This window comes from Hydra vulgaris, chromosome 07 (genome assembly GCF_038396675.1).
Source record: "Hydra vulgaris chromosome 07, alternate assembly HydraT2T_AEP".
Classification (NCBI taxonomy): domain Eukaryota; kingdom Metazoa; phylum Cnidaria; class Hydrozoa; order Anthoathecata; family Hydridae; genus Hydra; species Hydra vulgaris.
Window position 1 is genome coordinate 31,444,442 of NC_088926.1, and position 18,059 is coordinate 31,462,500.

Genomic DNA, 18,059 nt, shown 5'->3' on the forward strand with positions numbered 1-18,059 from the left:
GTTGAAACAAAAAACTGTTTCCCAATCTAAGACTTTTAGCAGAAGATTTTAAATTTAGTTTCAATATATTGTTATACAAATCAGCATTCATAGTTTCATCAATAAATTCTAGTTTACCAACACCATTCCATGCCATATAACCCCATAACCTTACACTTCCATCACCATGTTTAACTGTTCCTCTCGTGCAACTCAAATTAAATGCTTCACCCCTCTTTTGCCAAATTGTCTGTGCACCATCAGATTTTTCAAAACTAAATTTGGATTCATCAGACCAAAGTACTTTTTTCCAAAATGATGGGATTAAATAATACTTTTTTTCAAAATTCATTCTTCTCTTCATATGATTTTTTGTTAAAAATGGTGTTTTCTGAGCTATACATCCACTGAATCCTGCTTTATGAATACGATTTCTAATTGACGTTAGTGAAATTGTGTTTCCAGTTAAATTTTTTAGATGATTTGCTATATTTTTGCACTTTTAAACCAATCATTCTTAAAATTTCTCTATCATCTGGTGAGATTGTCTTCAGTTTTCATCCTCATCCAGTACGAATTTCAAATGTTTCATATCGTTTGTATTTATTTACAATGACTCCAACTGTTGTAAATGGAATATTTGTAAGTTCTTCAACTTTTCTTTAAGTATTTCCTTCTTTAACCAAGTCTACAACAAGTTTTCGTTGAGTAGTATTTAAATATTTACCTTTGGGTGCCATAATGTTCAATGAACAGAGTTTTTAATGACTTTTTTTATCAAAAATGTTATTAATTGTTGAAAATAATATTCTAGAAATATAAATTTAATAATAAAATTGATATTTGATAAATTAAAAAAACCATAAACATTCATAACAAATAATAAAACAGTTTTGTACAATTAATTGTTGTGCATGCAAATTAATACCTCTGAAAGTAAAAAATCAAAAATTGTATACCAAACACATTTTCTTATATTTTTACTGATTAATTATAAATAAGAAATATCCATAATAAATTTAAAAAAATTTGGTTCAGTTATTTTCATTATTAATCAAGATAAAAGCAAGTTGTAGGAAAATTACTTTGTACGATTAAATTCTGTTCTCACTGTATATAATATTTGATTAAAAACGTAGGTGAAACTCTATCCTTAAGACCACAATACATTCACCAATGTTTTTGATTCTGACAAAAGTCACACTTTATATCACTCATCAGTGATGCATCCTTACTACCTTTATCATCATCTTTAGCCTAGTTCATAAAAGTCTTTATGGAAACAAACTTGAGTAAAGTAAAAAGAGAAAAAAGAATAAATACAAGAAAATAGAAAACAGAACAAATACAAAAATTACAACTAATGAGTAAAGCAAACAGCAAAATATATACACAAATATATATATATAAAAAAACAATACTTTCTAAATCCAACCATAAACAATTTTGTAAAAAACGATGCATTAATATAAATAAGTGTAAACTTATAAGCAGTTAGTATCAAGTAAGTATCTAAATTTCAATTAAAACCAATCAACCAAGCTGTTGTATAAAAACATCAAACTGAAAACAATATTGTTGTTGGGAAAATGATCAGAACGCTATTTTAAAAACTTATAGTGCAAACAATAACAGATTGCCTCAACAACATCAGATGAAGAAAACACCATAGGAACAAAAAGTCATGGAAGTTTGACTAACTATTTCGAAATACGATAACCAAAAAATTTAAAATTATACATATGCAGTATAGTTCATAAATTAAAATAACGTAATTCTATGATGCTGATAATGATAGTATGCAAAAAGTGGATGTGTTGGAACAGATATATGTATAAACAGATATATGTATATAACAGATATATAAGCGGTCATGGAACATGAGATACACAAAAAAACAATCAAAAAAAGAGTAAAAAAAGAAATCAACTAATATAGTGTAATATACTAAAATTTGTATCACTAAAGTGAATATAAAAAACAAGAAATAGCTAAATATAATTACAAACAGATTTCTGCTTTTTTATTAACCATAAACTTGACAGAACAAGTAATTTATAACAAAATTATAATTTGAAAAGTTTTTGTTAAACACTTCTCAAATATGGCGGCATTTTATTTTTAGTATGTGTATATATCGCTATTTTACTATATATTGCCTCGGCAAATATTTAAATATAAAATATGGCAAATATTTACTAAAAAAAGTAAAAACACAAATTAAACCTAGATACCTAATTCATGTTCTAGCCGAAGTCGCTTAGGATCAAGCTCTGTTTCTCGTTCTTCAGTATTAAATGGATTTTTGAATCCTTCTTTTTTAACAATATCTTTACTATCATAAATATTTTCATAAATCCAACCATCTTTTACATCTAAACATTTTTCATTTATAAGCTAAAATTTATGAAATAAACAATTGTATTAATATTCTATTATAAAGTCATGGATAATAGAGAAAAAACAGGATCACAGCAATATGCACATATATATACAGCACACATAAGACTGGTATACAACATTTAAAGATGGAATTATGAAATGTATATATGAGGTATCACTAAGTGCTGGCAATGTTGTGTTTCTATCATAAACAAAACCTTTGAAAAGTTTAGAGTTATTTAAACTTGCCAAAATAAACTTTTTATTAAAATAATATCAAAAAACTTCATAATTTTAATGCTATATGGGTCATTATGATGAGCCAAAACTTCCACTCTTTATAGGCTTTATGGAAAAAAAGATTTCCCTAAAAGTTTAACTCATTGTCTTGAAACATTCTAAAATTATGGCAATTTGAAAAATTAATGTCTTTGTCTATTTCAAGCAATTTGTCTTTTTCAAAAAAGCCTTATTTTCAAATCCATATAAATAAAAAACCAATTATCTTTAATACTTCAAAATCAATCTGATAGCAGTAATCTACCTCAACTTTCAAAAAACTAAAAATCTATTTTACAAAAATAATTATTGTGACCATCTTGCACTTCAAAGTTATAAAAAAAAACATTTTAAAGAAAAAATTTCAATATTAATAAAGCAAATGAAAGCGGAATACTCAAGCTATTGTGAAAATTATGTTATTTTGTGAGAATATAGGTGGTAGTCATCATTCATGATAAATTTTGTAACATTGGATTCAAAATTATATAAGTTAGACCCCCCTAAAAAAGCCTTTAGCCTTTAAATGGTAAAATTAGGTCCATTTTAGAACTCAAAATTACCCAAGTGTACAATAAATTTAACACCTGAAACTTTTAGGAATGTATCTTCAATATAAGAAGAAGAAATACAGAATAATTTTGGGATGTTTTGTAACTGCTAAGATACCTGCGAAAGTTTAAGTTTTAATTTGCTAAGATGTAACTTAAACTTTATCATAATAGGATTCTGGAATTCAAAATTGGCCATTTTGAATTTGTTATAATTTGTTGCTTGCATGGAGATGTGATATAACTTTAAATGACTGTATTTCTATATGTTTTCATCATTAAAAAAATGTTCCTTGCACATTATGAAACTTCACAAAAGTATTGTTGTGACCCATATAAAGTTCATAAAACTAATGCATTTAGTAAGTAAAAGTTGAAAACCCAACACAAAATTTTTTTTTTACCAATATTTTTAAAGTTAAATATTATTTTGTTATTTTTTTGTCATTGCTTTATGTTAATACAAGGTTTTATATTTTTGATAAAAATTGTAATAATTGTATAGATTAGTTTTCTTTTTTCTTTTTTTTTAAGAATCTCTTCAGTCAATCAATGAAGAAACCACTTTAAGAATGAAACTATGCCCGGGTCAAAAACTCTTGTCGTAAGAAAGATAAAACAATGATGAAACCAATACATCATACATTCTGACTGGTTCTGAAATTGCAAATAAAACATTCAGAATGTTAGGTTATTCTCTGTTAAAATCAGTGCCTATTTGAGACGGATCCAGTTATGGAAAAAAAAAGTTAAAGGAGGTTTCAAATTCTTGCCAAACATTAATTTCAAATTTTTTTGGGAATTTCCAATAATGAAATTACTATTGGTTGTTCCATAAAACAATAAATATTTAACAGACCAAAATTTATTTCGTGAAGCCATTAAGCTAAATCAAACAGAAATGAAAAAATAAACCTATTAACATTAACACCAAATAGTTGGAAAATCCAACAAACAACAATACTTTTCAGAACCAAAGTCAATGGTTAAAAAAGCGCTTAAACTAAAAGGCGACTAAAGGTATCTTAGGAGAGTGTAAAAAAATTACTAAAAATATGATATCACAAGCACTTGATAAAAATCAAGAACTTAAAACAAATATCAAGAACTTTTATCAGTGTGACAAATATTCTCAGACTTGGCATGGTAAGAAAGAACTTGTTTCAGTTAAAATCAAAGGTCAAAAACAACATATTCAAAAGCGATTATTACTTAAGTAAATCTAAAAGAGCTGCATTCAGAATTTCTAAAAAATAGGAGAGAAAATAGGATTTTCAAAGTATTATCAGCTTCGTCCAAAATGGTGTGTAACACTAGATAGTGCATCTGGTGTGCATACAGTTTGAATCTGTCAAGTACACCAAAATTAAAAGTTGATTACTTATGCAGTGCCCGATTGAATACAAAGAACTTTTATAAAAAACAGCCCTAATGTAGAAAACTTAAAACAGTGTAAAAGTGATATCTTCAATCAACATGGTTTTGAATATGAGGATATAGTGCCGTACAAACAGTGGTTAAAAAAGGAGATCGCTATTAGTTTGGTAACTTTAGAAATTCCAATAGAAGAGTTCCTTGAAGATAGTATTTCTACAATTGAAAACTTGCAATCACACCATTTTATTTCAAAGGCACAGTCCTTATTCCTTCAAATTCTGAAAGAAAATATTCAACAAAACCAAATTATTATTTTACTTGATTTTGCAGAAAATTATAGTTTTAAGCTATCAAATTTCAGAACAAGAATTCGAAGAAATATCAATTTTTAACAAAAGTATTTATACTATTATTTTGAGAACAAGATTTATTCTTTAATATTTTATTTTTTACATTCTTTTATTGTAAATGAGATTTATTTCTTGGCTTTTTTTTGAGTTTGAAATTTATTCATATTTTAGAAACCGAAGAAATATCAATTTTTAACAAAAGTATTTATACTATTATTTTGAGAACAAGATTTATTCTTTAATATTTTATTTTTTACATTCTTTTATTGTAAATGAGATTTATTTCTTGGCTTTTTTTTGAGTTTGAAATTTATTCATATTTTAGAAAAATAGAAACCTTTATGTACGGATATCTTTACTTTAAAAAATTGTTTTTAAATTCCTTGTTTAAAAAAAAAAAACAATAAACAAATTTTTACATTAAAATATTTTCAAGATTTTGACAATATAACAAATTCAAAATGGCCAATTTTGAATTCCAAAAACCTATTATGATGAAAAGTTTAAGTTCAGATATCTCAGCAGCTACAAGACACCCCAAAATTATTCTGTATTTCTTCTTCTTATATTGAAGATAAACTCCAAAAAATTTCAAGAGTTAAATTTACTGCACACCCAGGTAATTTTTAGTTCTAAAATGGACCTAACTTTACCATTTAGGGGCTGGAAGTTTTTTTAGGGGGTTTAACTTCTATCATTTTAAATACAATGCTACAAAGTTTATCATGAATGATGACTATCACCTATATTTTCACAAAATAACAATTTTCACAATTGCTTGTGTATTCCGCTTTCATTTGCTTTATTAATATTGAAATTTTTTCTTTAAAGTGTTTCTTTTTATAACTTTGAAGTCTAAGATGGCCACAATAATTATCTTTGTAAAATAAATTGTTATTTTTTTGAAAGTTGAGGTAGATTACTGCTATCAGACTGATTTTTAAGTATTAAAAATAATTGGTTTTTTATTTATATGGATTTGAAATAAGACTTTTTTGAAAAAGACAATAAATTGCTCAAAATAAGCTGAGGCATTAATTTTTCAAATTGCCATAATTTTAGAATGCTTCAAGACAATGAGTTGAAATTCTAGGAAAATCTTTTTTTCCATAAAACCTATGAGGAGTGTAAATTTAAAGAAAATCTGAGATGGTCACCTGGGAAATTTTCAAAAAATTGGCTCACCTTATATGGAATGATCATATTGCTTCTTGAAAAAAAATCTCCTGCTTTAATTCTGATTAATGTGCTTATGTAGTTAATCACCAATAAAAATAAGTATTGTATAACTAATAATAAATTTATAATAATTGAAAGTTATAATAAAATTATTATGATACAAAATTATTAGTTGTTCAAAACAGAGCTCTGATTTTATTTCCAACATATAAAACTATTTTTGATATTATTTAATATTAAATTTATTTAAATGATTTAGTATTTAAAATAAAAATCAGTTAAAAAATTCTTTGCTAGGTTGATCCTTAGTATATGAATTTATAGAAGAATGATTTATTTATATAGATTTAAAAATTTATATATATATATATTATATATTTACAGATGAGAATATTATATATATATATATATATATATATATATATATATATATATATATATATATAATTTACAGTAGCATGAACCTTCTTAAGAAAGTTTTTCAACCCTCAATAGGAAAGATCAGATTCAAGATTGACTGAGATTACTAAGCAGTCAAAAAGTAACATCTTTTTGTCAAGACAGGAGTATATAGCTGTGTGGTCAGTAAATAGAACCACTATAAATGCAAGATTGCCAGAAATATCTTTGCTACAGATGAGAAACTATACAGGACCATGGATGGAACTTTGTGGTACCCCAGAAGTTACTGGAAATTAATAAGAGAGTTAGCCTTTAAGGAAAACTTTAATATTGCGGTTAGAAAAAAATGATTTAATAATCTTAAAAACATTCTCAGATACACTATATGATGCAATCTTATGAGAAGACCAGTATGCCTGACTTTATCTAAAATATTTTTTTATTTTTATTTGAATTTTTTTTTAAACATTTTAAAATTTACTATTAGAGTTGGAAGTTACTGGAAGATAAAAAAAAGATGAAGTTTAAAGCAAAATAACAATTAACAGACAACTTAAAAGATTGCAAATTTTATGAATCAGGAAAACAAAACAAAGGGAGTGAATTTCAAAGAACTGATGTTCGAGGAGAAAAACTAGTCGAATAAGAATTTTTGGAGCACTTAGAAACAGTCATAGTAAAAGAATCAGACTTAATTGAATGACAAGTAACACGAGAATGAATTTTAGTAAATGGTGCAAGAGATGCTAGCTTTTTAGAGCGCCCATTATAGTATTTATAAAAAAGAGAAAGAAAAGTAACATTATAACAGTGTGACATTGGTTGAAAATTGCAGATTAAACTATGCTTACAAAGCAATATTACAACTTGTCTTAAAAAGATAGGGCATCATTCGAAGGATCCATTCCAGATATGGCAACAGTATTCCGTTTTTACTTTATTTTTTACTCAAACTTACAATGAATGTTTTAAACAAGGAAAATATGACACAATAGACAAACTGTTTGATATCAGCTAATGGAGTATGGTTGTCAGGTAAAGTTAAACAACTCTATTATCAATAGAGTTGTTTAACTTTACCTGACAATCCATCTAGATCAGTATGAAATATGATCTCTCATCTAATTATAACGATAAAGAGTTGGATAAGTCTGAAGAATTTGAATATGAAAACAATGATTATAACAATGATAAAAATACTTGCTCAACAAAAAGAAAACATAGCAAAAGTAAAGTTGTCATAAATTTAGTGACATCAACAACAGTACCAACAAGAAAAGCTGCCAAAATTTGCAAACAATTGGCAATAGATGGCATTAACATTTCATCACCCAGTCAAGCCGGAGTTTATAAGATAGTATTTAAGGAAGCTTCTAAACTGAAGAAAGAGATGATAAAAAACTTAAATACTGAACAGTGGTCATTACATTTTGGTGGAAAGTGCCTTAATGCAAATGAATATCAGGTTGTAGTATTAAAAACAAATGAATGGAAGTGAAATTATCTGCAATGTGTTTGAAAAATGGAAAGACAGAAGCTAATATTGATGGAATTTTGACAGTTTTTGAGGAATATAATTTATGAAGTGCTGTAAAGATGATAGTGGCTGATACAACCAGTTTTAACACTGGTAAAATAAATGGTGTTGTTGCAAGACTTATGCGAGTATTTTCAGCAAAGGGGTTTGACAAACTTGCTTATTTCTTGCCACCATCATGTTTTTGATAGGATTCTGCGTCTGGTGATGGATGAGGAAATTGGAGGGAGCACTAAGACTAAAAACATTAAGTATCCTTTTGTATTTCAGTTGATGAACAGTTATGAAAAATTGCAAGCAAAATTTGTAAATGGAACAGAAGTGGTTGTTAATACGTCCAGTAAGGCTGGATATATGAAAAGAATATCATCCATCATCTTGCACTTCAAAATCTATGAAGAATAACGACATTTTTCACTTGTTAACTTTTAAAAAATTCCTAATATTAATAATGCAAATTCTTGCTTTTGTTCTCATACCTAAAACAAGACCAACATTACAGAAAATCTGAAGATATATTTTGTATGACTGGGTAAAGTATTGATTTGCTGACCAAATTTACAACCAACTAGACTACAGTAATTGTTGCAAATACTGAAACCTTACAAGAAGGGGTTATAAGTATTGGAGAAAACTAGAAACAAGAACCATCAGCACTAAAGATACCACGAAGCAACCAATGTGCAGAATGTGTAATAAAACTGATGCAAGAACTGTATTTAGTTTGCAGAAAAAAAGACAAATTGCAGTCTAGATTTTTTTCAAGTAATAGACAGTGATGTATATTAATCATTAATATAGACAATGTAAACCATATGCTATGCTCTAGTAACTGTAATAGTTTGTGACTAGACATAATTACTAAACAATGTACATTGTTGAGTAATAACACATAATTTGATATTTTGATTTGGGCGTGAACTTTTTTCAAATAGTATTGAAATAACCACTTGTTCCTTTGATTTTGAGTAATTATTCAAGCTATTGAGAGCTTTTGGGTAGTCATTCAGAGTTTCAGATAGTTCTTCAAAATCTTCAATGCCGAACAATTGACTGCTGAACCAATGGTCAGCCTATGAGTAAGATTTGAATGAACAGATTTTATGCAACCAGATCCGGGTTTCTGGCATCAGAATAAACGCAAGAAGGGCTTAAATGGCACAAGAGTTTCAGCGTGCATTGCTGATGTTTGGAATCTGTTTGAAATTCACAAAGAGGATCTCATTCCTCTCAGTTAAGTGACAGAAGACATGAGTGAGGTGGTAAAGAAACTTCATGTCATCTCTCCAGCTGCCTGTTTCCTTAATCTCAATTTTACCGTTGCTGAAGGTTGCTTTCAATTTAACATAATTACTCATCAAATCCTGCACAAAAAAATCTTTGGTGATTTAGTTGACCCATGGAGCTCATTGTCCATGACAACGCGAAGAACGGGGTCTAGCACATGGTGCTGGAAACTGATGAACTTGGATTTTGGGTGACCTTTCTCCCCGAACATTTGCTGCAGCCAAACAACAACACCTCTCTTCTTGCCGGTATTCACGTTTGTTGTGTTGGCAACAATCATCACAACTGATCCCCACAGGTTGAACTTGTCTAACACATCCTGGAGTCCTTCGGCAATTGTTTGAGCTTTCCCATCTTTCAATTTTAGTGCAGTCAACTTAATTTCTTAAGATTCATTTTAGAGGACAACAGCCTGATATTCAAAGCCCTTAATGTGTTTGCCACCAAAGTGTACGCTCCACTTCTCCATATGAAGCGTGTTCACCAAGTATTTCTTCACCTGAGCAGCTTTTGTGTAGATAGCCTTGGGGATTGCTGATTGATATGGGGTTGGGAGTTCAATGCCCTTACCAGAAAACTGGCAGCACACCACTGCTGCTCGGTGGGATGACAGCTTTGAGCAAGTAACAAAACGTTACATGTTCAAAGCTGTCATGCTACTTTCGGAACAATCTGGTAGTGCTATTGCCCTCTCTCGCTTGAATGGGCGGATGGTATTGGCACTAGCAGGTTTGGCAGTCGAATAACCAACATGACTTTTGATCTCAATTTGCAGTTTGTAGAGGTTCTAATCCTCTTTGCACAAACATTCGCCTTTCATCTTGGTCATGTCAAACAGTTCATTCAATAAATCAAAGTTTTGTTTTTTCTGCAGCACTCGCAGTCTTTTAGAAGTTTTGCTGGTTATGCTAAAATGCCTACATAAATAAAATTTCAAATTGGTTTATGCGTGATCTTTTTCAATATTTTAATGGAATAAATGTCGTTTTAGTCATTAATAGGCAAAGTTCTTTCATTCGTGCTACAGAAAATAATGTTTGAGAAAAAAAAAATTAAAAAGTCAATACCATAATATATATATATTAGGGTGTTTCATATTTTATCAATTTTTGAAATTAAACTCGCGAATCGATTTATAAATTGACCATTTATATGAAAATAAGTTTGAACAAAAAAAAGTATGTTTGTACAATTTTTAGGGTCCCCGCCAGTTCGATTTTGGGCAAAAATGTTGGGTGTTTTAAACGCCTGGCGGGGACCTTAAAATTTATCCTATAAAATTTTTTATTCTTTTAAATAATATATGTTGGATTGGATATTAATTACATAAAAGGAGCATGTTGAAAAAATTAAGATACGCCTCCGAGTTATTAATATTTACAAAAACCTATTTTATAACTCGGTGGCGTATTTTATAACTCGGAGGCGTATTTTATAACTCGGAGGCGTATCTTAATTTTTTCAACATGCTCCTTTTATGTAATTAATATCCAATCCAACATATATTATTTAAAAGAATAAAAAATTTTATAGGATAAATTTTAAGGTCCCTGCCAGGCGTTTAAAACACCCAACATTTTTGCCCAAAATCGAACTGGCGGGGACCCTAAAAATTGTACAAACATACTTTTTTTTGTTCAAACTTATTTTCATAAAAATGGTCAATCTATAAACCGATTCGCGAGTTTAATTTCAAAAATTGATAAAATATGAAACACCCTAATATATATATATATATATATATATATATATATATATATATATATATATATATATATATATATATATATATATATATATATATATATATATATATATATATATATACAGTATCAGACAAAACGAGTGCAACCAAATAATACTAATTTAGTTTCTTTATATAAAAGTGCTGCATTTTTTTTAATTTAGAGAAATAACTATGTAACTGTTTAGAGACAAAGTTCTTCAAGTTTTATTCATCACAAAGTTCATTATTTGTACATGAAAATTAATAAATTAATCAAAAGTATTAAAAAAAGTTGATTTCCTTCTGGACAAAACAAGTGCAACTCGACAAAATGTTGACCAAGCTGTATTTCGCTATCAATATTTCATAGCGAATCCTTTGTTTTCGATCACAGCCTTGCATCTTCGAGGCATAGATTCGATCAGGTGATCAATGAAACTTTGTGGAATCGCTGCCCAGGCATTTTGGATTTGTTCAAACAGTTGATCCTTATTATGACACCTTAATGATTAATTCTGCGGTTGATGATCTACCACAGGTTCTCGATAGGGTTGAGATCCGGAGATTGAGGCGGCCAATCCATCACCAATAGGTGGTTGTCTTGAAACCACTGCTTGACTACTTTTGCAGTGTGTTTCGGATCGTTGTCTTGCTGAAAAACCCATTTTGATGGCATATTCTATTCAGCATGAGGTAACATAACATCTTTCAGGATATTTTTATACATGAAACGGTCCATTATTCCATCGTTTCGATGTATTGGACCTAGACCGTTAGCAGAAAAACACCCCCAAACCATTACATTGCCTCCACCATGCTTCACGGTCTTATAGCAGTAACATAAATCGAGGCGTTTTCCTGCCGGTCGACGTACACGACAAATGCCATCGCTCCCAATGATGTTGAACTTCGATTCATCACTGAACAGGACAGTTCGCCATTTTTGCACATTCCAGTCAATATGAGATGTAGCAAACAGAAGTCTTTTCTTCTGGTTTTTTAGTGAAATCAGCGGTTTCTTTGCAGGGCGTCGAGAAAACAATCCGGCTTCAACAGTACGTCGTCTGATTGTTCGGTCCGATACAGGCAGCTCTAATTGCTTTTGTATCTCGACTGATGATACCCAGGGTTCCTTCTTGACGGATCTGACGATCATAGAACCCTCTCTAGAAGTGGTGGACCGCGGTCTTCCACCTTTGTTATCTGCTGCCAACTTCCCCGTAGAATGATATTTGGAACATAGTCTTGATACGGTCCATTTTTTCACGCAACATTTATCACAAATACTTTTTTGTGACATTCCACTTACGTAATCGCCAATAATTTTCTTTCTTAGTTCCAATCCAAGACTGTCGGGAGCCATTTTTGCACTTGAAGTCATAAAAATAATAAAAATAAATAATCACGCTTCTCAAGGCTTACCGTGTTACATTTACCTTGTGATGATACAATAATGTTCTGTGGAACATAACTTCTTGGTTGGATGTGGACTGTATTGATGTAATGAAACACTTGTTGTATTTCACTTCTTGTATTGATGTTCTTCGATAAAACACTTTGATAAAACTCACTTCGATAAACTGTCTTGATAATACTGACTGATTGACATCCATATACTGACTGAATTACATGTCGATTTACATGTCTCTTATATAGTAAAATGAACCTGTGTGAACCTGTTCTGGAAGATTCTAGATGCTTCTTTTCGATGCTTCTGGAAGCTTCTGGATGCGTCTGGATGCTTCTGGATGTTTCTGGATGCTTCTTCTGGAAACTTCTGAAAGCTTCTACATGCTTCTGGAAACTTCTGGATACTTCCTTTAGTTATTAAAAAACTTCCGTGACGTTGACACGAACCAGACTTAAGAAAATGAAACAAACCAAAAAAGTTGCACTTGTTTTGTTCGCTGCAAAATGGCACTTGTCAACGAAATTCTGCCTGTGTGCTGTCACCTGTCAGCTGATTGCTCATGTCATGGCATGCTATGACTCCAGACTCCTGAACTGTTTGCTGTGGTAGTATAGTTCGTTTCGTTTTTAAGACATGTAAAATTAGGAACACTTTTTAGCATTGTTCGATGTTGGTTGCAAATGTTTTGTCCAATACTGTATATATATATATATATATATATATATATATATATATATATATATATATATATATATATATATATATATATATATATATATATATATATATATATATATATATATATATACTTATGGCAAATATAATAAAATTAATTATTTTTAATTTCAAAACTTGATTGTTTATAATTATAAAAGTCATTTACCCTTGTTTGCTGTGTAGACATGCTTTGTATATCCCTTTTCAAAAAAAAAACAGAATTATATTTAAAAATCTAAAAAGCAAATGAAACTAAAAATCATGTTGATATGTATCAAAAATATATATATTTATTTATGTAAATATTTATTTAAATTATCATTATCAAAAATATTTATAAATTTTATAAATTTATCTAAAACAGACTAAATTGATTTTTTTTAATCAACTAGAACTATGCAAATGTAATAAAAATAAGGTAAAAAATAAATAAATAAGAAACCAATTAAATAAATTAAATTCAAATTTTAATTAAATAAATTATTATTATTATTAAAACATAATAAATTATAATAAGTTTTTAATTATATTTTATAAAATAAAAGTTTATATTAAAAAATTAGTATATATGACCTTTAATGAATTAGATAATTAGTCAAGTTAAATGAAGGCAAATCTAAAAAATATGAAAAAGAAAAAAATATTTTAATGACCAACATTGTCATTAAAAATTTAAATTACTTACAAGTTTTTGTATACCACACAAAAACTTGTAAGTAAACTAAAATAAATAAAATATATATATAAATAGCATTAGAAAAAACAAGTAATAAAAAATTAAACATTAAAATTTTTAAAAAATAATCATATGCAACTTGAAACAACATTAAATATAAAAAGATTTTTCTCTTTAGTTTTAGTTGTTCCCTTGATCTGAAGTAAGCATATTTAGATGAAAAAAATATAATTAGGAAAAAATTAAGTACATAAATTTTTAGAAATAAAGGTAGAAAACATATTAAAATTAATTGACGAAAACAACTCTGTACCTCTACCTAAATGATAAGTTTGACTTCCCTAATCTAAAGGTCTCTTAATGTTAACAAGTTTATATAACCCTATGAACCCTAATTTACATAACCTCCTAAACCCTAACCTAACCTAATGGTCTCTTAATGTTAATAAAATTATATAATCCCCTGAAAACAAGTGATTGAAAGTCATTAATAAATTTTAAATTTTATTAAAAACTTATTCATTAAAAATTTCGTTTATTATTGTTATTGCTTTTGTTATTGTATTTATTTTTATTTATAAATCTGTTATTATCACTATCATTGATTTTTTTATAGTTATTATTATTATTATCATTATTATTATTACTACCATTGTTATTGGTCATTTTAATCATTTATTAATTGAATGTCATGCTATATCAAGTATTTTGCCTTATTATCAAGTAGGAAACTTTTTATTTTTATTGAAAATTCTGAATATAGCAAAAAAATCTTACGTGAATAACTGAGGCATTTATATAGTTTGTTTTAACATCTGAACTGTTTCCAAGACACATTCTTGAATGATCATCTAAAAATAAATTGCAAAAAATAATAACAGTAACCAAAATGTTTATATATAATAAAATTTATACTTTTCTAATTACATTTTAAACAATAGAGTTAAGAGAAGTCTTAACTAATTTCCTGATTCTTATAGCTATGTAACGCCTTCTGTAATATTCTAATGAATGTTTTTCACATTTTTATGAGTGCATACCTCTAAAACTCAGTTAAAAAAACTGATAGTAATGTTATCTGAAGTCTCCAGTAGCTCTCAGAGAGGCTAGTCAAGAGACTTCAGACATTAACAGCTGTAAAATACTTAAGTACTAAAAGTGTAATGGATAAAATTCCTCATAGTGCTTGTGGTGTGCTTCGTTGAGGCCACATAAGGAGTTTTTTTTACAAATTTTATTAGTTGAAACAAAGAAAATCCATAAATTATGGCTTAGATTGTCAAATAATGCAACTTAAATCATACAACTTAAATCATGATTATTAACAAATATTAAACATAAAAACATATAGACAAGTTAAACATATAGTTGTTACCACCAAAATGATTCAAACAAGTTATTTATCTATTTATAATTAATTTAAAAAAAAAAGAAACTGATAAAAATCATAGCAATATTTTGACCAACAAATTTTATCGTCAATATATTATTAACAATTTTACTTCTTGAAAATTTTACCAGACATAATTTCTCTTTTTGAAACTATTATAGTTTAAATTCTGAGTCTTCTTTTAAGTACTGATTACAGGAAGTAACTTGATTTAACTTCTCCAGTCAGGTCAGGTTTAGGATCTTCATGCCATGCCGCCAAAGGATTTGCTTTTTTAAAACAAAGGGTAATAGAAATAAACTCAGACTTGAAATTCCCCTGCCATGAGGGGACTCTTGGTTAAGTAAAGGCTAGAGACGCCTACTGTCTCGTTGAAAGCCTCTTAGGCAAATTTTAGGGGTAAGCAGAATTATTCTGTTAAGCAGCCTTGAACCCCTTTTTCATCTATTAGGCTAGTGTAAATGTAAATCTGTATTACAATGATTCCTGCCTAGGATGATGAACGCTGAATCTTCTTGACTCTATAGATTATTGCTTGTGCCTTCTTCATAGTGGCTATACAACTCTACCTTTTATCTACTAATGAGGGTACAGCTCTAAAACTCAATTTAATACTAGCTTAGTATTAAAATTAGTACTAAATTTTTCTGAGCTCAGTGGTGAATCAGCCTCTCAGAGAGGCTGATTCTATCAACAGGAGTAAAATATCAGAGTATTAACAATCCCATGTTCCCCATGTATGGTGTTTCTGTTAATGCTTTTGGTGGACATTATTGAGGCCACATAAGGCGCCCTAACTTACAACTTTGGATTAATTAGCAGGACTGAGCTCATTGCTTGGTATGCTGTGCACTATCTATAAATGAATCAAGTTCTCTTTAAACTTAAACCATGCTCAATGTAACTCAAAGTATTAGCTATAAAAAAATCCAACCCCACCACCAAATTGTTTTAATAGATCTTTCACAAGTATTCATGGTCTTCAAAGCAATTTCCCATAAGTTATTTTATCTCTTGCAAAATTCACCAGACTTGCTTGCTCTTGTCAGACTAGTTTAAATTCAACAGTTTTTTCTTTAGAATCTGGTATTGATGGGTACATTCCTTAGATTTGAAAAACCCAATAGTCACATGCTTGGCTTGGTTGTATACATACTTAATAATTCACCTATTTGTCGCAAAATCAAGTTCGAATCCTTTAACCATTCTTTTATGAGCTTCTGCTTAGCACCACTTCACTCTAACACCTTTCTCTTTGTTCTTTATCATTTTTCTTCTTCCCTGCCCTCATTTAGATGTTTTTTTTGATCAAATCGACCATGCCTTCTCTCTATATCCCTCTGACAAAATTGCTATTATTTGTAACGCTCATCAAAGTAAATGGCTTGGCTCTAAAGCTACTGATCCTACTGGCACTAAATCCTATAACTTCTGCATTTCTCAATCTATTATTCAGATAGTTAATTTTGTGTCTCGTTTTCCTGATAAACTTAATCACTTACCTCCACTCCTTGATTTTTATCTTGTCCTAGTGTGAGCCTAGCTTGTGTTCAGTTTCTCCTTGTTCTCATTTAGGTGGTTTAAATACACTGCGATGATCTATAAATCTTTTATCTTGTACTACTTATTAAGATTTTTATCTTACTACTTACTGTTACCCTTAAGCTAACTGGGATTCTTTTTGTGGATTTCCTTGTGACAGTCCTTGGACTGATGACTTTTCTCTCTCCACTGATAAATGCAACTTCTATGTAACACCCTGAAGCCAGACTTGTATTCCTTCTAAGCGATTCCAAGTCAAGCCTTATTTTACTCCAAGATTTTCACTTTCTTGTGCAGCTACTATATTTGATTGTAATCATTTTTTTCATCTTTTTCAAAAGAACAACTCTCTTGTTAACAAAAACCTTTACTATGGCAAAAAAATAATATAAAAAGGTCTGATGCCAAACTCCATTATTCTCAGTTTACAATATCTTGTATCTTTTCTCAGAAGTTAGGTTTTAGGACTTGGAAAATCTTCAAAAATATCATTAACATATCAATCTCTTATTCATGGACAGATCTTATTACCTCTGCCAAGGACAAGGCTAAACTATTTATAAAAACTTTTCTTTTAATTCTACTCAAGAACCTTATGGCCATACTCTTTCTTCCATTCCAGTTAAACAGTTTAACCCAAATTTGGACATTTAAATCACTCTGGCTTCTGTTGTTAAACTCTTAATTAAACTCTTTTTAGGCTTTCCGGACAACATTCCTGTATAGTCTTACAAAAGTGTTCTCCAGAATTCGTTTCAGTTCTATCTAAAGTGCTTAACAGAATTGTGTTTTCTTGCTTGATGGAAAATGACATCTGTGTTTCCAATTTTCAAAAACTCCAGAGAACATACTGACCCCTACAACTATCATCTGATCAGTCTTATTCTCAAACAATCAATATAATTTTTGATCCTCTTGCTCTATGGTCTAATTGCTAACTGCTGTAACTGAAAGATTTTATCTTTCAGTAACAGCAGTTAGCAATAAGATGGAGGCTGCAAGGCTAGGGCTATTGCTCCTGACATATCTAAAGCTTTTGATAAAGTTTGACTGAGTCCTCTTCTTTATGTCTTTTTGGACTATCTTTTACTACTGACCTCTAATAAAAAATATATACAATCAATTGTTAAGATAGCAATCGAAAAGGTTACTACTCTTTATTATGCTTGCCATTTTCCTACTCCTGATTCCATTCTTTACCTCTACTAATCTTTTATTAACCCCTGTGTGGAATACTGTTGTCATATTTCAGCTGGTTCTTCTAATGATACTCT

The 18,059-nt window shown here is 29.2% G+C and overlaps 2 protein-coding genes across 12 annotated transcripts in view; one reads left to right on the forward strand and one right to left on the reverse strand.

Moving 5' to 3' along the window:
- LOC101237339 (receptor-type tyrosine-protein phosphatase delta) overlaps positions 1 to 18,059 on the forward strand; it is a 544,974-nt gene that overhangs the window by 173,153 nt on the left and 353,762 nt on the right. The window lies entirely within an intron of this gene.
- Positions 1 to 18,059, reverse strand: part of LOC101239033 (uncharacterized) — a 161,528-nt gene that overhangs the window by 22,143 nt on the left and 121,326 nt on the right. For 9 of the 11 annotated variants that reach the window (XM_065801633.1, XM_065801632.1, XM_065801631.1 and 6 more), the window contains 3 exons: positions 14,631 to 14,704; positions 13,344 to 13,377; positions 2,214 to 2,354 (listed from right to left, as the gene is read on the reverse strand). In XM_065801633.1, coding sequence (XP_065657705.1) covers positions 2,214 to 2,354; positions 13,344 to 13,377; positions 14,631 to 14,704 — 249 coding nt within the window. Of the gene's footprint in view, positions 1 to 2,213; positions 2,355 to 13,343; positions 13,378 to 13,750; positions 13,794 to 14,630; positions 14,705 to 18,059 lie in introns of all 11 variants that reach the window. The other 2 variants (XR_010639666.1, XR_010639665.1) reach the window with 1 other exon arrangement.